Raw genomic sequence first — 22826 nt, forward strand, 5'->3', positions numbered from 1 at the left:
GCACTACTGCCATCTTCTGGAGTTAGTTTGCTCCTAGTGTCCAGTATGTCAGACTTTTTTTTGTTTTTTACGTCAGACTTTGTTCATCAGTCTCATGCCAAACATCTTCTGCCTTGTCCACTTTCCCCACACTCCAGTATGTTCTATACTCCTCTCCTGTTATCCTAAATTGTTTCATTTCTTCCAACATGCACTTTCTATATTTGAAGAACTCTGGGTGGAACCAGAGTGATATGGCTCTGGGTGGAACATCTTGATATCAACGTCTACATTAACTGAGTGGCGCCCCCTGTTGGTATGTTCTTGATGAACTGATTTAGTTTGACGCGCCGGTACATTTAATTAAAAATAAAAGCACGTCATGTGTTTTTTGGATCTCACTCTACAAACGCATGCTATAATAAAAATCCACTTTACAAACCAAAAACACTTTTTGATGGAACAAAGATAGGGTTTAGACATAGATTAGACCTAATTGTGTCAGAGCCCACAAATTAATGGCACTTTTTCAGTCCTACCCACTTGCACGCATTTAATCTAATCAAGTGCTTAATATTTGTTATTTTAAATGTGTGGACTGCTTATAGAACCGATGTCTAATTCTTTAGCCATTTGATTAAAATGCCTCAAGTCACATGACTATTGAAGCTGGCAGCTGAACTGGGAGATGTGGTGCCACACTATTGGCTGCTGCCATTTTATGTGATTGGCTACTGATAGACTCCTCTTGTTTGACTTGTCATTTTATCCCAGGTCTTATCTCTTGGATATTTTACTATTAGTTTTGGTTATTGTATTTTTTTTATATATATATATATATATATATATATATATATATATATATATATATATATATATATATATATATATATATATCACACACATACATATATATATATATATATACACACACACACTTTTTTACTTGCCTTTGCTTTTCATAAACTTGTGTCTGACTCTAAACAAGACCACATGCTGACTTTATTCACACAGTATTTGCCCTTAACAGCCTGCACAATTATAAGTAGAGAAACCTTAATGATTAAGTGTTATAGTACATTTATAGGGTGTAGCTAACATTTCAGTGCATAAATCAGATTTCACATACAACTTTACAAGTGTAAAAAGAGTTTTAAAGCCTGCACTTCACAACTATAGGACTAGGTCTACTTTAGGTCTAGACCAGTATCAAACTTAGAACTCTCTCTTGTATTTTGTTCCACAATCAGGAGGTATTTGTCTAACGGCTAAGATCTGTAAAAATAAACATATGTTATGCCAAGGAAAACTGTTAAAAACCACATGACTGCAATGTTTCCCGTAAATTCAACATTTTATTATCATAATACAAATATTGAAAGTGAACAAAAACATTGATCCTAATTCGTCCTCTGCCTGACTTCTGACTAAATTGTGTTATGAAAAGAATGTACAAATATGAATAAACCTGCTTATAAATCACAGACAATTAAAAAATAATTGTTAGATGAAACGGCAGGACATGACTCACTTATCAACCCACATCCAAATACCAGGTTTAGCTGTTTACTGTCAGGTCTACTCATGTTTACCAAGGACATACACCACATCTTGTATCATATAAAAACTTCAGACCAATAAATCAGAGCACAATAAGCAAAGCCAGTGAAAGGAGGACAGTGGCTCTGTGGGGGGGAGGGGATTTCCCATGTAGTCTTTATCAGAGGTCAGATGATCTCCACGTAATACTGCAGCAGCTCCTGGAACCTGAAAAATTTATGCATTTTTCAAAACATGTACTGTATGTAAAAAAAAAACTTGTGCTGTACTGCTTGTTTTTTAGATTAATCTGTATGTGTCATCCCTCACAGAGAGGTCGGGTTTGAGCAGCAGGCGCAGTTGGTAGGGAGGATTCATTGTGTGGCTAAAGCACACTTCAGCAGAGCAGATGCTTTCTGTCAGGAGGCCATGGAGGTTGAAGGACATCAACACCTCAACATTTAACATGTAACCCAAAGGGTGCAAAGAAGCATGGGTGCCGATTTTCTCCGAATAAGTAGCTCTCTTTTAAAATTCAAAACTCAGGTTAAATAGTAAATCCAGAGTACTTTTATCCACTTCCTGTCGCCTGCAGCTCTAAAGCTCACTGTGGCTGCTCCTTTTTGTTCCATTATTCCCAGTCTCGCTTTGCCAGACCTTCCCTACAATATTAAAAAACTAATCCACTGTCAAAAATGCCAAAAATAACCATGTCTTGTTCTATTTTAGTTTTGTACGTCTTCATTTTTTATTTCTGTTACTTTCTATTCATCTGTATTTATTTCTGGTGTTGGGGATCAATAACACAACACATATCTGTAAATAGTAGTCAAATGTTTTAAGTTTACCTGGTTCAGCTTTGTTGGCCTTGTTTTTAGCCACATTTCTACTTCTGTGTAGTATGAGAGCAACAAAAAAGCCAGAGTTAAATTCCCTGTATGTGTTTACACCTACTTTGCCATTAAATCTGATTCGGATTTACCTAATGTAAATACATTAAACAGCTTCAACTGAAAATCCAGACCATAAACAGTATTTAAATGAAAATGTGGTTTGTTTTCTGAAAACATTAAAGGTGCATTCTGATTTAGTACCTAATATTGATGTATTTTCCTTTGGGTAGAAATCTAGTTTGAAGAAAGACACGTCTAGGTTTTATTTGATCTGGAGCTTACATGGTGCATGTTTCTAATTTAATTTGCATTTTATCAAACGACCTCAAAAAAGGAACCTGAGGCCATGTTGTATTCCAGGAATAATTTAGGCCTACACAATGCGCAGCTAAGGAGATGAATGGGGTTAATGTTATTACCGAGCATCTTACTATTGCATACAAAGCAGGGCAAACCACACATTTGTAATAACTTACGTGATGAAAGTTTGCCATCTCCTCTTCATCAAAGCTCGGATCTCCTCTCGATGCTGAGCAGCTCCACTTCGAAGATGAGCGTCGCTCCTCCGGGGATCTTTGGGGGAGCTCCCCTGTCTCCGTAGCCCAGCTCGGCGGGGATGACCAGCTTCCTCTTCTCGCCCTCGCACATGCCCAGCAGGCCCTGGTCCCAGCCTTTGATCACCTGCCCGGTGCCCAGGGTGAAGGTGAATGGCCTGTCGCGGGGAATGCTGCTGTCAAACTCCGTTCCGTCCTCCAACTTGCCCGTGTAGTGCATGTTCAGCACGTCTCCTTTGCGAGACTTGATAGGGCAGTTGTCCACTCGCTTCTTGATGCCGATCTGCAGCTTCTTCTTCTCGGCTCCGCTCACTGCCGCCGGGCTCAGAGACAGCACGGCCACGGCGAACAACACAATCACTTGCATGGCTGCACAGTCCACTAACAGTTTCCACGTGTTGAAGGGTTTAGTTTAGTTTAGTTTAGAGAGAAGACTAAGCTCAACGCTCCGTGCGCAAATTCTCGGGGGATGAATAAGGGAAATTAGTACCGAAAGCGGATATTCGTACGATACGACCGGACGTATTTCCCCGGCTGGTGTTACCAACAAAAAGGTCCGGAAAACAGTTTGCCAAAACGTTGAAGTTAGCTTCTTATTCGTAGATTCCGAGTTGTGGATTCGTGCGTTGGGCAAAGGGCAATGTTAAGTGGCAACTTAAAGGAATCGTATCTAAACCAACTTCAGCCTCACACCACAGTATGTTATGTCATCTAACGCAACCTAATGGTCGGTTCAGCTGAAGTAAGTCAAACTTTTATGCACGCTATATAAGTTGTTACTGACATGTACACCACAACGCAACATACATTACAGTATAAGATACCGTCGACGATTATATATCTCCAGGTAACTATTGTTGTCTTACAGGGCAGAAATACGGCACTGCTAACTGGCTAACGTTCAGCTAACGTATCAAGGATCTTTGGAAACACTCGACAACATGCTCGCTCGTATGTTATTTAACCTCCTGAACAACCTCCATGTCGTTGAGAAGTTGGCAGAGTCTCGACCGATTCGCAGGGCGGCCCAGATAACAGCCTACGCCATCACCAAGGCTCAGATAGCCGGCAGGGATGCCTCTGAGCGGGTCATGCGGTCACAGACGCTGCGGCAGGTCCGGGACGAGGCCGGCAGAGTCCCTGGTGACCTGGGAGAGATGGGCAGCCGCCTCAGACGAGTCAAAGAGACATTTGTGAAAGAAGTGAAGGAGGGATTAAAGGACGGATCTAGACAGATCAAGAAATAAAGAGGACAGGCTTGCTGTAGGATGTTAAAGAGACTGGGAATACACAGATAGCACCTGGGTGGCCGGTTATTTATAAGATGACAACATGTTTTTGTAATTTATTGAACGGCACAAGCTGTCTCAGTAATGCTCGACAACAGTGTGATGGTTAACTGCAACATGTTGGACGCTGAGCAAGTTCATAATCAGGAATGCTGCTTGTTGAGGTCCACACTGGCCTGCAATATATGGCCAGATATTCTATGATAAACTGTGGCTAAACAAAATAAATTCACTTCATTCACATTTCTGAGAATCCATGGAAATGGAAAAAAAATGTGTTTATTTCATCTTCCATGTCCCTGTGGAAAAGTAGGAATTGTCTTGGAAAGTGAGGTGGAAGTTTGGATTAGTGTGCAGTTTAAAAAAATAAATAAATAAATGAAATTGATGATTCAAAGTAATTTCAATAAAAACAGATCCCTGGAACTGCCTTTTTTTCCATTTCCCTCCACCCATGTGCACCATGACACCAATCCTGCCGAAAAGCTTTTATGGATCTGTACATGAAGCTATCTTGGTAAATAATTTTGTTGGCAAAAAATGTGACACCAATCCTGCCAGCTTTATGGATCTGTACATGAGCTATCTTGGTAAATAATTTTGTTGCAAAAATGTGATATATATATATATATATATATATATATATATATATATATATATATATATATATATATATATATACTATGCATTTTGTTGTGACTGTATAAATAAACATAACAGAACTTTGACTGCTAGACAGTGTCAATTGATATTCTTTGCCATTGATACGGGCATAAAGCAACAAAAAAAAGATATGGAAACTATATTTTACAAGTTTAGATGGTTAAAATAATTTTGTGTGTACCTATGTGAATGCAACTACTGAGGGACTTAGGACTGATTGTAAGAAAAGTATTTTCAAACTTGCAAAGTCAGAAGGAGTAAAGTTCACAGTTCACTGCCTTCAAGTTGTAACTCATAGTTCATATACTTCCACAAGTTCATATACTTTCACAATGACAGATATGACACTGGAAAGAATAAGAGCTATAAGAGGACATTTTATTGCTCTTTGCACTTTATTTTTTATTTATATCTTTATTTACTCTTTATTTTTAACTTAATACATACTGTGTACATACACTTATACTTATATTGTTTATACCTATACTTATATTGTTTAATATTCCATCTAAAGAATGTGTTACGTGCACCAACAACACCAAAACAAATTCCTTGTATGTGTTAAAAAACGTACTTGGCAATAAAACCCTTTCTGATTCTGATTCTGATTCTGATTGCTCCCTGTGACATTTGGTCACTGCAGTAATGTATGTTATCATGTACTACCTTGTCAATCCCCTGCATACATTTACACCAGTGGCCTGGTCAAAGCATGTGCAATGACCATTTCCCCTCATATATTCCACCCATCTTTCGGCCTTGACAAAACCTTGATCCAGTTATTGCATATTTTACTGTCACGTAGAGTTAAAATGATTACTAAAATAGGGGATTGTCAGAAAGTATTCAGCAGGTATTTTGAGGATTCATGAATCTATATTTAGTTATATATAATTATTCTTTAAGCAAACATCTGATGGTTTCGGCTTTTCAAATGTGAGAATTTGCTGCTTGCTGTTTTACCGACAGTAAATATAAGAAAATGTCATATCTGTGATACATGTCACATTGGGCATGTTATATGAATTAGTCAAGGAAATACCAAGCAAGATTAATCAATTATGAAAATAATTGTTAGTTGCAGCTCTACTTTCACTACTTCAAAACAAAAAAAAGAACACATTTTACTGCTGATCTCATCATTGTATAAATGGTGAAACCAAAGTCACTTATTGTGTAAATGGCAATAAACTGTTTCTACGAGCCTGGATCAAAGGCCTATGACAGATTTGCTACATGAGAAGGGTCACGGGACGTTCTCAGAATAAAAAAGCTCAGCAGAATGCATTTAATATAGTTTATTTCATTTGAACAAGCACAGAAAACAGCTCATGTCGGCAGCTTTATGTACCAATACTTGTGCAGACTCACTGGCCTGGCAACTAAATATTAGTTACATGTTACATCATTTCACATAGAAATACATCTATCAGGAGGAAGAGAAGGCAATTGTTTCTGACAGCATGAGTCAGTACATATACACTGATATGGCATCTGAACTTCATATAAAAATAAATCTCTCAACATAGGAAAATACACATCCAATCAATATTTCAAAACAGGAAACGGCATCAAGCAGCAGATAGTACAGTAGATATGACATAAACAGGTTAGTTTGAGTTAGAAAGACATTTCTGGAGTGATTTGTTTGGGTTTGGACATGAGAGCTGATTATAAACATTTATTTTCTTTTAACCCTAATATATTTCTTACTCCAAGTCAAATAAACAAGCAAGGAAAACAGCATTCTTTTTAAAGTATAACATTTGAATTTACATTAACAAATGAATGCATGTTGTCTTTCTTCAACTGACACCAATTCCTCTTTAACTTAAACCATCCAGACAAACAAAAACTCATTCACTGCCCAGCACAAACCACAGGATGTTTTCTGCATGTTCTACCCAAATCTGATGGTACCTGACCAGTATGTCAGAGTTGCCCACTCCATTTGTGTTCAATTGTTTAAATTGAAATGCTAAAAAGATGAAAAATGGCTGCAGGTGGGAGGTATTCTGACTATCTGCTGCTAAAGCAGTTCCCGTCAATAATACAAAATAATAAGAAAATAATAAGAGTCAAGCCAGATCTAAATTACTTTTTTCTTGATGTTTAGGTATTTGAGGAGAATGCAGCAGACAGCCTATGGACAAACACTCAGTCACTCATCATCACACTATCCCCAGCACAGCTCTGCGTGGAGGCAACACTAGTGCATATTCACTGATATGGCATTAGCTTATAGAAACACTGCCTAAACTAAGGTAAGGCAGTGTTGGTTAGTAGTACTCACAGAGCAAGTAGCAGCAGAACAGCAAACTTAATTTTATATTCACACAAAGCCTTTGGCAATGGGGGAGCCCGGGAGCTGATCTAGGGTCAGTCACTGCATGTCTTTTAAACATTTGTTTAAGGGGCCTGGTCACTGATCTCAAAATGTACACATTTACAAGATAGACAGTAAAGTGATCCAGATCTTATGAGGGACTCTTTGGTAAACCAGAAGCTAAAACATTATCTGTGGCTCATGTGAAGTTTAAAATCAGAATCAACCCGTTCTTTGTAAACCTAGCTTTGGAGAGACAGGCATGCACCACCCACTAAAGCAATGTAACAGGTGGCAGCATACACACTGATATGGCAGCTCACCTTCAGTAAACAAAGTGGCAGCAGCACCTTCTCTCATCATGTCTGATTCACACGGGCTGAAAGTCCTTTGTCAGCTAAACTCGCTTATCTGCCACAAAAACAGGAGACTATGTGCTTCATTTTAACACCAGCACCAATTATATACAACGGCAGTTCCACATGCCATCTTCTCATATATTAAAATAACACAATCAGGTAGGAATTATGCAATTTTAAGACAAAAACACAAATTCAGGGAAAGAAAGGTTTCCAGAAAAGCAGGGCTAAACTGGAATGGATTACGGCTTTGATGGGTGATATAAAGAAGGTTATAATCTGAAGATATTTGTGTTAAAATTGGAGAAAAGATTAAGACAAAATGGACAGAAAAGCCAGACATGGAGCAAGAGGGAGGGAAACAGGAAAAGGAAAGAGGTGAAGGTTGAGGAATAGAGAAAATGGAGGAGGAAAGGAGAAGGAGAGAAGGCTGGACGCCTGTGTCACATTACATCCAGATGTTGGTCAGCATGACGCTGAACAGGGCCAGCAGCCATACAGAGGACATCACTGTCAAAGAGAGGAAAAAATGGGAAATATTATAGAGGTTTTACTGTAGGTAAAGTTAGGTAAGGTGAGGTAGCTTCCCTAAACTGTCTTTTAGTGTCTTTATTTATGGATAAATCTTTCAGTCTTCCTTCGATAATCTGTCCATACATTTTGATGATTGAGTGATTCATCTCATCGCTGCATTTTCAAAATTATACATAAATATGGGATGAACAATGTAGCAACCCAAGCGGCTGCGTCATTGTTCATCCATTTGTCAATTATTTTGTGTGTAGTATCTCAGACACTCTTGGCTGGATTTTGATGAAAGAAGAAAAGAAAACACATCTCACTACAGCATGACATAATCTTTTTCTTTTAACAACACCTTACTGATTGTCCTTTTATACACAGTCACCTTAAACACTAGCCTGTGCTGTGCTGCAATATAGGCCTATACGTCTATGTGTGACTCCAACATCTCACATTTACCAACAAAACGTACAACGAAAGACCGTGCAGAACATTTCAGACCGTCCTGCCAACCTGTAAACATTTTTACATCAATGTACGCTGTAACGTTTTTTCACTCTAAAGTCACTGAAAGCTGCTGCTGTTTACATCCTGTCTGATCTCTGCAGCGGGCGGGGCTGTTGAGTTCCCCCCCGCGACTGACACACACACACACACACACACACACACACACACACACACACACACACACACACACACACACACACACACACGATGCAGGAAAAATCGGAGATGAGACGTACAGGATGACCTAAATTGAGGACAGCTACAGTCGTTTTTTTATTATTTGATTCATTCAATAAATTATTACTTTTTGTCTTAAATCCACCAGCCATTTTCATATTACACCAACATTTGCAGCATCCTGAGCCTTTTTGGTAAAGTTCCTAGGAAATCTCAGCCCAGAGTAATTAATTAATCCCCAAAACAAGTTTCCTTTTTTTCAACAACAATAATCTAAAAAAAAAGGCCACGAAATCCTGGAGGGACTGCCCTTTGTGTTTTTTCATGTGTGATGGTGCGCATTCACAAGTGTTTTTTTGTTGTCGTTGTTGTGGTGCGCGTAGGCTACTCCTGATTTTGTCATCTCATCTCTTATATGCTGTGTCTCTATGATCCTATCCTGTCCTATTGATGGTAGCCTACTCGTGGACATTGCGCTGTCATCACGTGCTGTAGTAGGGGGGCCCGCCTTGATAATCCTGCTTAGGGGCCCGGTGTTGGCTCGTTACTCCACTGTGTAGGATGAATATGAAGCTGGAGCCAGGAGACTTGAAAGAGAGGGAAACAGCTAGCCTGGCTTAGTCCGAGCTGTAAGAATCCACCAACCAACATTTCTTAAGCTTACTTATTAACAAATATCTTGTTTGTTAAATATGTACACTGGACAGAGCCAGGCTAACTGTTTCCACTTGTTAGCTATGCTAACCAGCTATTGGCTGTAGCTTCATATTTAGCGTACGAACAGTGGTATCATTCTTCTCATCTAACACTTGGCAAAAAAAAAACGATTAAACATATTCCCCAATATGTCCAACTATTCCTTTAATGGCCCTGACACACCAACCGGATAATCGGCCGTCGGACAGTCTGGCGAGGTCAGTGACTCGAGCCGTCGGCCTTCATTTGGGCCGATTTGACATGTTGAATCGGAAGGCGGGCAGTCAGACTCAATGGCCAATCTGATTGGTGGAGGGCTAACCCGGAAATGATGAGCGGGATGAGCCTGACTAATGCCTCTCAGAATCTGACGAAAATCTTTTAAACTGACCTTTGTCGATTTGAAATGAAGACAGATTCAGCAACTGCATGGCCTATTTCTCGCTCAAAATGTTTTCAGAAACACGTTTCGGTGAACTATCTTCGTAAAATATGAGATTGTTTTCCGAACGAAGCCGCCATTATACCTGGTTGAAAAATCTGGGAGCAGCCAGACCCACGTGACACGTTCGTCCAATCAGCTGCCGGTTTTAGTTTTTTGGGTGACAATACAGATTAGCCCCGCCTGCTGTTATGGAGACGTATTACGTCTTGCGCACGCACAGAACGTACACTCAAGTCGGCGTTGCTTTGGTGTGTCCCGAGGTACTTTTTGGACCTCGGGGAGCCAACTGATCAGTTTTTTCAGGAATTAAGGAAACATGCTAAGTTGAAATACTATCTTTTCTGACAACAATGCTAATGCCAGTATTTTCTCTTTTTGAAATTTGTGTTTTGGCCTGTGTGTTGTTATCAACTGCCCAATTTGACATCCAGGCCGGGTTGCCAGATATGTAAAAACGTAAACCCAGCGCGCCACAGTTGTAACGTTAGGACAGCCATGAAAGCAGCAAACAAACAAACAGGATCAACGGAGATAGATTCTAACCGACCTAAAAAGAAACAGCATGTTTCCAACAGTTGTGTGACCAAAGACGTAACAAACCCCGGGTAAATATTGGAGATGCATTTGAAAGATGGAGACAGCTTAGAGCCCAAAAGGACACAGAGTTGGCTAATTTCCTCCTGAACAGGTAAGGATTATTTTCAGGCTAATTTATCACAGCTACAAGGGACGGGCATTTTATGTAATTTCAACATTTATGTACTCACATTGAATGAGCTAGAGTACCCGAGTTGGTTACTCGCAAAAACAATTGAGACACAGCCAGTAAAGTGATCCCGACTGGTCCTGGCTAACGCCGCCATGCTAACCCTGTTAACTGCTAACGTTAGCAGAGGACCAAGCAAGCGGGCCACAGCTGTTTACAACGTGTAGCCTGTTCAGTGGCCGTAGCCGACAACGGTGAGTTATTTGAAGCCAAGAGAGGAAGGCTGTAAATCTGGATGACCGTGAGTTGGCAGTGTGTTTAGCAATTGTTGCCATAATTCTAAGCCAATAAAGTGTGTATTTCAGTTGGGTGGAAAAGGACGGTAAAGTAGTGGTATTCTTAGCGGTTCCTATCGTAGTTATGGAGAGGACAGCGAGGTTGTGGGGTTTTTAGCGGTTCTTACTGTAATTCTAAGCCAAAAAAGTGTGTCTGTCAGTTAGGTACAGAGCTCCGCCTGAGCATGGGCTTTTATGACTGTCAATATAGCCAGCATCTTGTAGTAATGTCTGGCTATGTGAGACAAGCGCTCAGCAACATTGTTGGATGCTCCGGTCTCAGCCTGGCAACCAACGTGAACTTCGAGTCTGGGGAGACGACTCTCTCCAGTATTTTGAATTTGTACTGCAGTAACTATTTTAAACACTAGCTCTCAGTATTACATATTACACCTTTAAATCAATCAAAGAACATCCATTCCTTGCTATACAGTCTGTGTTTTTGTTTAATTTAGAAATGTGTAAGTGGATCATATTGCTATTGTCATGGACAATAACAGCAACAATTTGGGTTTTCAATTCAACTTTAGTTACTTTGTCTCATACCCCCACAGAAGTAAAATATATATTCGAAACACTGAAAACAGCAATCACTTTGATTGACATTGGATTGTGAGGAATGATGTATTCAAAGTTGTGTGGTTTTACCTGTGCTCGATGAGTTACACTCCATGTTGACCAGTGAGTCCATGTAGCCCTGGCCCAGCCACTCCTGGTAGCTCTTTCTGTCAGCAACGCCCACAAGGCGAACAGTGGAGTCTTTGAAGATGAGATCTGTGCCCTTGTAGGTCTGCGAGTCAAACATCTTGAAACCAGGACCTGTGTCACTGCCGAAATATGCCTACAGGGAAACAGAGATAAAGAGAAACTGAATAAACACCAGAACTGACACAATTGATTTCCTACATTTCAGTTTCAGCCATTCCTGTGAAATCCTATGTGGATCAATTGGAGAATTGTACACTTCCAATGTTATATTTCCTATTATGTTTTCATGTTGCATGTATTTTTGTGGGAGTAGCCTACCGTATGATCTAATGTAGAATACATACAAGGAAGGAAAGACATGTTCTGTGTTCTAACACGAAGTATATCACTTGTTATCACTAGTTTTATTTTACGAACTATATGTGTTGAATTTATGCTAATTTTACTTCCTCTTCGTTCTGGACATTTCCCTGAGAAAAGAAGGTTATTCTGATGCTGATCTCTAGTACACCAACAAAACACAACGCAGAGCTAAACCCACTTCTCTTAATTAAAGTACAAAAATGTAGAAAAACAACAACATTTAATGAAACCACATTTATGTCTGCTTGTTTGTCTTTTGGATTAGATTGTCAGATAACATTGCTCATTTATTCTGAGGCTTTCTGGCAGCCAACTATTGATTCCTAATACTGTAAATTCAGTTACTGTGGATGATTACCTATCGTAATTCAGTTTCAGGTCTCTGCACTTTGGCGGCTTTCACCCTCTGACTCGCTCACTAACAGTTCAGACGTATGAACTCTCTTACCTGTGCACGGTCCAGGAGTCCATAGACAGCGTGGATGTTGGTGTCGGGCCGTACCATTACAGCATGGGAGGGGACTCTAGCCAGGTGACAGTATCTGTACTGTGTGACCTCTGCTTTACTACCCTGAGAACAGAGCAGCTGGAAGTCTGTAGACAGGAGATCCACTGCCCACGTTTCACCAGAGTTCCCTGAACACACACACACACAAGAGATGTCCCTTAAAACTATGAGACCCTTAACAGGATAACCTTTTTATATTTTGAAGTTGTCTTACCATCAGTGTTTTGGAAGACAGTAGTATGCTTCACAAAGGCCACATCTCCTTCTCCCTTCGCCAGACACCTGAATTGACAGGTAGACACACGTAGTGTATGACAAAAGTTCAAGTAACTTTTCTATTGAAGGCAATAAAGATGAAGTTGGAGAAGCTATTTCAGGTGCCCTATTTTCCGGAAGTAAAAGTCAAATTCATTTTTCCATTGACAAAGTTACATGACTGACAATTTTAGCTTGAATCGGCCTACTGTAAATCTCTCCCGGTGGAATTATCAGAACAAAAGATAAACAACGCACTAGACAATATCTGGTTCTGTGATGAAAAGTCATAGGCTGTGTACATAAAAAGAAGATAACAACTCCCAAAGTGCATTTCAGGAAGAAACATCCAATCATGATGTGTGAAAGCTAAAGACTAGTTTTCGGTCTTAACTAGCTACACTGACAATACAATCTGCACCTTAAATCAATAAATTCTGGATTCTGGATAAATTTTGGATAAATGCAGCAGCTATAGCGTCGTGTTTTTAGCCAAATTCAACAACAACGTATTTTGAATGTGCTACTGCTCTGATTTGTGCCTCTGACTGGGGCTCATGGGTACTCTAGCATTTAGAGCTAGTGGACAAAACAAGACTTCTCAGAAACAAAGTGGAAATAATTAAAACTGGTGGTCATAACATAGACCTATGGGATTGTGACTTTATCTGTGAGAGTCCAGTGTTTCTATGTTAAGTAACATTGAGGATATCATTAAAAGAAACATTTGAATTGGGAAGACGGGGAAAGCGGGGAAATCTTGAGTGAAACATGTATTCCTGATGAGGTGCAGGGGTTTGGGATGTTACCTGAAGGCACCGTCGTATCCATCATACTGGTCTTTTCCTTTCTCACATTTGTTCTGTCCTGAGCTGTCGCCCACACACAGAGCACACAGGTTGCTGGGGAAGCCGGGCTGGTTGGCACCTGGTACGCAGCTCTCCTTGAAGAACCCTCCCACCGCTGAGCATCATGGGAAACAGAAAATAGAAAATCAAGACTGAATGGAAAATTCAGGCATTTAAACTAAATAAGTTTTATAACCCAAATGCAAGAAATACTTTCTTTCTCTGTTTTAAATAATTTTGTTTAGTTTTTTATAGGGCTGTCAAAATAGCGCGTTAATTTCGATTAATTAATCTGAGAAAAAATAAAGAAATTAACGCAGATTAATCCATTCCATATTGACGTTTGCATACAGACGAAAATCTGGTGCCACTGATATGTCTGCTCTTCTCTCTGCTGCTCTGAAACAGACATTACAGGAAACACAAACCCCGCTGCATGTGACGCTGGTTAACACACTACTCGACAGCAGCTAACGTTAGCCTACCGCTAGCTAGTTAACACTATACTCGACAACAGCTAACGTTAGCCTACCGCTAGCTAGTAGCTGGATTAAACACGGTTAAAATGCTGACAGCTAACGCTAAACGGTGTAAAGTTTGACTGTGTTTTACTGTAGAGGATTCAACACCGGTATGTAACAATCTGCAGCTGCCGTCAGAGAAACAACACAGACGGTGCGTTCAATGAAAGTGGTAAAGCCTCGTGGTGCATTTGAACTTATTGTAAATGTCCTTTTCCTATCTGGTTGTTGTTTTTGTCGTTCAACAGCAATTTACTAGTGAAATAAGTTATTGTTATTGTTATTGTTATACGTTATTATTAAATCATTTAATTTTGACCATATGACCTTAGCAATAAACAAGCCATTCAACAACTGTTGTTTTGTACCCTTTTTTTTTCTTTTCTTTTTTTACTTTCTTAAAAAGTATTGGTTCAGGCACCGTTAATTATGTATGCAATTAATTTCGATTAATTAATCACAGAGTATGTAATTAATTAATTAGATTACATTTTTTAATCGATTGACAGCCCTAGTTTTTTAAAAACATCTTTCACCACATTCTTACATTTCATCGATTGTCAGCATTTGACTATACATTCCTATCAGTTCTGACTACTCCATTTCCAACAGATTATCACCTCTGCTCACGCACGCACGCACGCACGCACGCACGCACGCACACACGCACGCACACCAATATCCCACTGACCTTGGGGCACCTGACAGTGCTGAGGGGTGATCAGGCCTCTCTCCATCAGCATTGCTACGGGAACGTTCCAGCCAGCGGTGCGACCGTATCCGGTGTGACAGGAGCGACGGCCACCCAGGTCGTCAAGGTTACGGATGTCAGTGCTACTTTTTTTCACCACCGCGACTGCATAATACATGGAACCATCACGGTCCTCTAGAGAACAAAACAACAACCTGTATCTGTTGTCTTTAAAACAAGAATGTGTGACTTTGAGTGTGAGTCTGTGTGTGTTTGTGTTTTCACCTGTGTAGCTCTCGCCTGCAGCAGGGACCAAGCCGTACTCTTTGCCTGCTGTGTAGATGTAACCTCCATCCAGAGTGACGGCATCAGCCTCGTTGTTCTACACAAAAAAGTAAAAGGAAGAGCAGAGATTGGTATAAGTAAGATGCCAGAACAGCTAGAAAAAAGCTATCAGTTGGTCTTTTTATTTAGTTGCCACTGATTTCTGTGATCTACTGTAGACTTAAAGCAAAACTAAAGCACTTTTCCCGCTTTGGTCCCCCTACAGGTTGGAAGCGGAATTGTCCATTGCATTACATTATGCAAGTTTGCCAGATCGGGTAGCGGATCTGTAGTTCGAATGAGACATAATGAGACATTACAACAGTGGTAATGGACAATTCCGCTTCCAACCTGTAGGGGGACCGAAGCGGGAAAAGTGCTTTAGTGTTGCTTTAAAAAGACTGATGGATATATCAGTATGACCAGTCTGATCTGCGATAACTTGATATTGGTTGTTAACACATATATATGGTATTGGTGTATGTTGGCTGATAGGTGACAAGAAATTTGACTCCATTTTGGAGGAAAAGTTGGCCAGACTTTTCCTGCACCAGCAGGTGTCATCTGTCTGCTGCCCTGCAATGACACGGTATCTTTCCCTCCTGCTTGCACAGCATGATCAAGTTGCAAGTCTTTATTTTTTTTTTTTCAGTCCCTCCAGAAAAACGTGATTATGCGATCGCATAATTCAATGCATAATCAGCCAAAGTCTGCATATTACATATATATATACACGTTATGAAGTGATGTAATTACGTGACGTGAACATCATCGAAAAGCTGCAAACCCCGCGATGAAGCCATGATGAAACTGCAGTTTTTGCAAGTTCCCGCAATTTCATCGCATAAAATTACATAAATATCCCGCATATTCCATCGCATTTTTTAAGAAAACGTGCCGCATAATCAAGGATTTTTGCATGCAACAATCACAAAAAAACTCTTTTGTCAAGTCAAGTCTAAAGTCTGTCATCATTCCAGACCAGGAGCCAGGATAAAATGACTATGGGGGCTGTTAAAATTAGTGAGGGGGCTATTTTTTTTAAATTTAATAACATTCAGCCTAACTGTGGAGCCTTATTTACCCCCCTTCCTAAAAAGCTATCATGTAATTGCTGGTACCAATGGATTCATTATCTAGTTCCATATGTCTTCACTCTAGCCTGCTACAGCCTCTGAAAGACAGTATATCTGCAGGCCTTAGGATCGTTATGAGGTAAACTGAGGTGGCAAAAAAATACAACTGAGGGGGCTTGTAAGACCACACGTGGCACCGGGCCCGCTCCAGGCCAAGTCATATGACTCAGGTCCACGCCTCTGATTTATTGTTAGAATCAGTGTCGCTGTTTCATAGTTTGTCACCAAATTTGATCACCAAAAGTGAACAATATTACAATTGTTTGTGTTGTGTGTTACAAATATAAACTGTCAACATAAATACCAGTATGAGTCTAAAAATTCTAGTCTACATCAGACTCGAGTGTTTAATGTTTTAATTTGGAGAGAATGAATACCACTGTAGCTGTTCTTCAGCAAACCTGCAGTAAGAAACATCTGTTACCTTGATTTTCTTCATGCAGTCAGTCACAGAGTCGCCGTAGACACACTTGATGTCTGGAGTCAGACTTTTACTGTTGAAGGCCACGCCCATGTCAGCACACTTCTGCTGCTCACCGCTGGACAACACACACCATCGCAGGACACCTGGGATATTTGTAGATAGATGGGTGGGTAGTGAAGGAGGAAAAAAAGATGATAGGTAGGAGGATAGGTAGCTAGCCCAGGTAACTAGACAGGCTTAACATTTTTATTTCACCTTCAGGTTTACAGTCCATGGCTTTCAGGGCATTATCGTAGAAGCGACCCATCCACTTCTTGGGGTCTGACTCGGCCCCCAGAAACATGGAAGATGACTCTGAGAAGAGTACAGTTCCTCCTCCATACGCCGCAGACGAAAACATGTTGAAGCTTGACTTTTTCTGCAGACAGCATGTCACAAATAGAATCTCACAGTAATGTGGTTAAATGCAAGTCTGATTGCTCATTCACTGTGTCTTAAAGTGCTCATATTATGCTCATTTTCAGGTTCATAATTGTATTTAGAGGTTGTATCAGAATAGGTATAATTTTCAAAAACCACCATATTTTTGTTGTACTACACATTGCTGCAGCTCCTCTTTTCACCCTGTGTGTTGAGCTCTCTGTTTTAGCTACAGAGTGAGACATCTCACTTCTGTTCCATCTTTGTTGGGAGTTGCACATGCTCAGTACCTAGGTAAGCACTGCTAGCTAGTCAGAAGCAGAGTATGAGGGAGTGCCACGCTGGCAGCTAGGCGAGCATTATAACGTGTTACAAAATGACGCACGTTTGTCACGGAAGTAAAGGCTTGACTACAATAGAGCTGTTTGGAGCAGTGTGTGAACAGTGTTTTCTTTGGAAGATGGTAAGTCCCTTTGGGGTGGACTTTGGGCTTTTTGACTTTGTAAACCTATTACATGCACAAAAATATATATAACACAATAAAGGAAAGGGAAAAAGCCAAAAAGCATAACATGAGCACTTTAAGATACTTTAGCAACAGTTCTGTTTGTGGGTGTTACCACAGTGAGCTGCTTGGACGTACCAGGCCCTCCGTCAGCATGTTAAACACCACAGAGGGAGTGACGTCATTGCCGACAACAATCCCACGAAATGGGACGCGGACCAGATGGCATGTTTTCCACTGAGAGACAGGAGCTCTGGTTCCATCACGACACAACAGCTCATAGTCCGATGACAACAGTGGTTTTGCCCAGACTGGACCATGACCTGGTGATAAATAAATAGTAAGCCAACAGACATGCCCACAAGCTAACGACAAAGTGGCTGAATGTGTCACTAGTTACTGTAATAACCAATTAATGACTATCCAGTTAACTCAGACGTTACCGTCAGTGTTCTCCTCGACAGTTGTGTGTTTGATGAAGGCCACATCTCCTGCATTTTCAGCCATACACCTACGGAGAGAAACATGAAAGAGAGGTTCAGAATTAAAGGTGCAAGCTACTTGCAGAATGTTACACCAGTTGCTTTGAAAGTGTTAGTGTTCCTCAGATCCAGTCTTTTATAAAACATGCTTTGCTTTCTGTCACAAAGAATGCTAACACACTTTTGTATTGTACCTGCTTGTGTTTTTAACCGTGCTAGCAGAGTGGCTCTAGGGGTGGTTTATGTCTATCGGCCGTTTTGGTCCGCCACTTTACTCCAGCATAATAGGCTATCTCCACAACTATTAGATAGATTGACATTCAATTTTGCACAGAAAAGGCTCCCAGACAATAAAGCCTAAACTTAGGCAAAACTTACATTTTTTCAAGCACCAGAGCTGTACCCTAAAACGGCCCTGAAACCTTTCATTCTCAAAACAGCTTTTTTATTTATATGGAATTATGTATAATGTATGTATAATGTGGGATGTATAATTTACAAGGCCAGTGGGAGACAGTACTAGTGTTTATTGCACATTCATTTAGATAAAATTGCATTATTAATAAACTCTTATTATCGCTTAGATTGATACCCTTAAGATTAAATTTGTTATATAAGAGATATAAATATTTATTGAGAAGTCATAGTTCAAACCTGTACTAATACTGGTAATAGTAGAGGATAGGAAGGACTTGACAGGTCTCGGAGTGAACATGTAAACACACAGTTCGGTAGAACTGTAACTTGTGTGTGTTACCTGAAAGCTCCTTCATAGCTGAAGTATCTCTCTTTGTTGCTCATCTCACATTTGTGCTGTCCGTTGTCATCGCCTTTGCACAGCTGACACAGAGACACAGGGTTACCAGCCTCGTGTGCTCCCGGGACACAGCTGGCATTGAAGAAATTTGCCACACCTGACCACACAAACACACACATCTCTGCAGCTTTCTGTATGTATGTCTATGTATGTATATGTATAGTGCATGTTTTCTACCCTGTGGGATGTTGCAGCCCATCACAGACATGTAGCCCTGGTCTATGAGGTATCCTAAAGGCATATTCCAGCCAGCTGTTCGGCCTTTGCCAGTGTGGCAGCTCTTCTTTCCTGCCAGGTTGTTGATGTTGATGCCAGAATTCGCTTTCTTCACCACAGCAACTGCATAGTAGGAGGCACCGGTACCTGGGGCAACAACAGCACAGGTGTTAACACACATATGAAGCCTATGACATTTTGGCTCGGTGCTCTTATTACCAGGCAATGGAAATAGAATCTAGGAGATCAAAGTGCAGACTACAACTCCTGTTTTGAAATATCCCACATGCAGTACAGAGATTAAAAATCAAGGTAACAGATGTGATAACTCAGGACATGCCTGCCTGAATTAACTTACTCCAGGTTGCCCACGATAAATAACGCAAAATAAAAGTGTTACTGAATTTGTTCAATCTTACCATCAGGTTTTGATTCACTGGCAGCCATCTTGAAGGAAGCGCTCTCCCCCAGTCTGTAGATGTCAGTGCCAAACATGGACAAGGCATCTGCTTCTTTTTTCTGCAAGGACACAGCAAAGAAAAAAATTAATTATGTTATAAATATCATTTTATTCGTATTCTTATTCAACTTTATTGTCATTGCACATGTCATAAGTACATAAGAACGAAATGTAGTGACATTTTATAAAGAAACATTGGGAGTTTTTGTGGCCTTGTGAAGCTTTTGTTAAATTTAGCTCTGGAACTAAACGAACATATCTTTCCTCTTAAAATAAGAAGATGAACGATTAGATATGTGTTTGAGAGGAATACTTAAAGCTCCATTGTGTAATGTTTTGAGTTGATTCTTAGCAAAAACCCCTTTGTTCTTTCACAAATATGACCTCATTCATGTGTAATTACTTCCACCAACTAATCAAAGTATTCTCGTACACGTAGAATCTGCCATTCAGAATCATTCAGAATACATACGAGTGACTCGCTCGAATGACAGCCGCCATGTTGCGCCTCCATCTTTAAAATACATTAGCCAAAGAGGGACATACCTCTGCCTTTCGCGCTTTTAAACTCAGTGGCACTGTGACGAACGCCGGGGAGGGCGAGAAGATAACAGAGTCGCCAAGGAAGTTAAAAAGAATATTAAAACAACAACGCGACAGGCAAAGCAAGTGGACAAAGTCGTACTTCTTGGAATAATACGGCCACCGTAGGAGTTAAAATGCGCTTGGAATGGGAGGGCTAGTTGGTTGTCATATACAATTTCACTGCTGGATGGGAGAAATTCTTACACAATGTAGCTTTAATAGCTTTTTGTACATATATCTAGGGCTGGACGATAATTGAAAATGTATCGACATCGAAATTCTGAATCTGTTATCGACGTATTTTTCCCATGACGATAATATTGATAATTTATTCCTGTTGATAGGCCTACTTTCTCCTTAAAAACATTCTACCGCGTGTGTAGTCACGTGACTTCACCCTGACCGTGGAAAGCATAATGGAAGATAACTCAAACACCAAGTACGAGTCAACTGAGCAACAAAAAACGCAGTGCCCATCGCTTGGACACATTTTGGCTTCAGAAAAGATGTTTTAGAACAACGTGATTAATTTTCGTTCATTTATCGTTATCGAGGTAGAATGTGCAATTAATCGTGTTTTTGATTTTAGGTCATATCGTGCAGCCCTACATATATCAGGTATTTACTTATGGGGAAATAATTCACACATTAACGCTTGTGTTTCACTTATAGACTGTATATAGGTTTCACTCCAAGTTCAGCTTCTGGTAACTAGGACAATCCTGTTGTCAGATCAGAAATCTTCCAGTTTGTGGTTGTCATAAACAACCCAGTGTGCTGCCTGATAACTTTATCACCTATTACCAAGTTAACTGCAACTTTATAGGCCTTGTTATCTGATGCCTGATTGTGTGTTCTGCCACTCAAAGTATTTTATTAGCTAATGAGTTCTCTGATGTCCTGACTGATTAATGTAACTACATTAATAATATATTATACAGTGCAAAAAGACTGTATGGTTATGAAGCAGCGACTATAGTCACAACCTATTCATGTTGACCTCAAGATGTATTCAATTAAAGTTCCTGTTGTCAAAATCTGACCTGTAGTTTCTGAACGCAGCCCTCAACTGTCAATCCGTTGACGCAGCGGAGAGACGGATGGATGGAGACATCGGCGAAAGCCTGCGACATGGCCTGACATTTCCTCTGCTCTGGATCTGAGATGGTGCACCATGCGATGCTGCTCTGGCCAAACACTGAGAGAGAGAGAGAGAGAGAGAGACACACACACACACACACACACACACACACACACACACACACACACACACACACACACACACACACACACGCGCAAAGAACACTCATCATTCTCTTATTAAACCCTTCCATGATTCTAGTATCCAACAACTATGACAATATTCTGCCATTTCCACTGTACTCTCTGCATCAGTACAGTGCTCCCCAACCAGGACCCCTCAAAGGGTCACAATATAAATCTCAGGGATGACATAATGAATACTAAGATGGAAAACAATGTGTTTTAAATATGTTTTCTGATGTTTCTCACATTTTACTTTTGTTTTTTTGTGAAATACTGAAGAGCTTTACCTCTTAAGACTTCTAAAAACTATTCAAATTAAACAAACTGAGAAGGGAATATCTTTAAGATGCAACCTGTACACATGGTCATAAGTAGACATGGCTTTGCTTAAAACTGTCAGAACAGACAATTTATGCATTTTCTTTAATAATTCCAAAAAAACTAATATAAAAAATATATAAAATATAAATGATATATATATATATATATATATATATAAAATATAAATTATATATATATCCAAAGATGTGAGATTTTGTGCAACTTTACAGTGGCTATACTGTAGTTTAAAAAAAAAAATCAGCTCTTACCAGTTTGTAGTATTAGCAGCAGAGCTCCCACTGTCCTCCACATGGCCATGGCCGCTTCTCTTTTCCTCTCGCTTTTAGGTAAAATAACCTCCTTTTTCTCTCCTCAACTATATATGATGACTCTTGAGTCAAAGTCCAACTTCTATCTTTAAGACACGGCTTAAAGTCCTCGTGCGAAGCTCAGAGAAGCAGTGGAGGCTGTATATTTTAGTAATTTACAACTCCACATCTACAACATGTCAATCAGGAGTCACACGGCTCTCAGCTCGAGTATTCAAAGCTCAGTATAGAGGTTATGAAGCATGCCTCTCTGGTGTACCTGGTCTGACACGTCTCTGCCGCTGCTTCCTGACTGCAGGCCAAAGTCTGGACAGAGAGGTCTTTTACAGTCAGAGAACTCCACCTCTGCTTTTCTGTGTGGTGCTTTTCCACTGATGGGGAAAAGGAATGAAGGGATTCAAGCCAACACAGTGAGGCTGTTGGTCACTGACCCACTACTCTGAGAGGAACAACACAGAGACAAAAGGAGTCTGTTTGGTTGACAACTTTGACCTTGTCTCTGACTTTTAATAGGTTGTCCTGAACAGAACATGAAGGTTAATCAAGTCAGCGATTCACATATACTGGGAACTGAGCCTTTTTACCGGGCAAAAGCTAATCCTACTCACTCTGGTTGTGATGTCATTTACTCCATCAGTTATTGGCTTTCTAAACAAA

At 40.2% G+C, this 22826-nt stretch overlaps 3 protein-coding genes across 3 annotated transcripts; 1 reads left to right on the forward strand and 2 right to left on the reverse strand.

The window, feature by feature from the left end:
- Nucleotides 1-1654: 1654 nt before the first annotated feature.
- fkbp2 (FKBP prolyl isomerase 2) lies at nucleotides 1655-3464 on the reverse strand. Its single transcript, XM_078258451.1, has 2 exons — nucleotides 2888-3464; nucleotides 1655-1746 (listed from the first exon to the last, which is right to left on the reverse strand). The coding sequence occupies exon 1, from the start codon at nucleotides 3330-3332 to the stop codon at nucleotides 2916-2918; it is 417 nt and encodes a 138-aa protein (XP_078114577.1). The 5' UTR covers nucleotides 3333-3464; the 3' UTR covers nucleotides 1655-1746; nucleotides 2888-2915.
- Nucleotides 3465-3605: 141 nt separating this feature from the next.
- On the forward strand, nucleotides 3606-4680 carry LOC144523125 (protein NCBP2AS2-like). Its single transcript, XM_078258452.1, has 2 exons — nucleotides 3606-3707; nucleotides 3834-4680. Exon 2 carries the CDS (start codon nucleotides 3907-3909, stop codon nucleotides 4210-4212), a length of 306 nt encoding a protein of 101 aa, XP_078114578.1. The 5' UTR covers nucleotides 3606-3707; nucleotides 3834-3906; the 3' UTR covers nucleotides 4213-4680.
- A 2657-nt stretch (nucleotides 4681-7337) lies between these two features.
- On the reverse strand, nucleotides 7338-22416 carry meltf (melanotransferrin). The gene is made up of 16 exons (XM_078258454.1): nucleotides 22110-22416; nucleotides 21297-21451; nucleotides 19628-19727; nucleotides 19170-19355; nucleotides 18933-19089; nucleotides 18137-18204; nucleotides 17832-18016; nucleotides 17024-17186; nucleotides 16769-16911; nucleotides 15170-15266; nucleotides 14885-15079; nucleotides 13634-13787; nucleotides 12784-12851; nucleotides 12510-12697; nucleotides 11639-11831; nucleotides 7338-8112 (listed from the first exon to the last, which is right to left on the reverse strand). Exons 1-16 carry the CDS (start codon nucleotides 22156-22158, stop codon nucleotides 8051-8053), a joined length of 2163 nt encoding a protein of 720 aa, XP_078114580.1. The 5' UTR covers nucleotides 22159-22416; the 3' UTR covers nucleotides 7338-8050.
- Between the last annotated feature and the right edge of the window lie 410 nt (nucleotides 22417-22826).

Source organism: Sander vitreus, chromosome 9, assembly GCF_031162955.1.
Source record: "Sander vitreus isolate 19-12246 chromosome 9, sanVit1, whole genome shotgun sequence".
Classification (NCBI taxonomy): domain Eukaryota; kingdom Metazoa; phylum Chordata; class Actinopteri; order Perciformes; family Percidae; genus Sander; species Sander vitreus.

Coding starts and splice junctions, on each gene's coding strand:
- fkbp2 (XM_078258451.1), bottom strand. CDS start 3,332: ATGCAAGTGATTGTGTTGTTCGCCGTGGCCGTGCTGTCTCTGAGCCCG.
- meltf (XM_078258454.1), bottom strand. CDS start 22,158: ATGGCCATGTGGAGGACAGTGGGAGCTCTGCTGCTAATACTACAAACT. Junction 11,832..12,509: donor GACTCCTGGACCGTGCACAG/GTAAGAGAGTTC, acceptor GTTTCCCTGTAG/GCATATTTCGGCAGTGACAC. Junction 8,113..11,638: donor GTGTAACTCATCGAGCACAG/GTAAAACCACAC, acceptor TCTCTTTGACAG/TGATGTCCTCTGTATGGCTG.
- LOC144523125 (XM_078258452.1), top strand. CDS start 3,907: ATGCTCGCTCGTATGTTATTTAACCTCCTGAACAACCTCCATGTCGTT.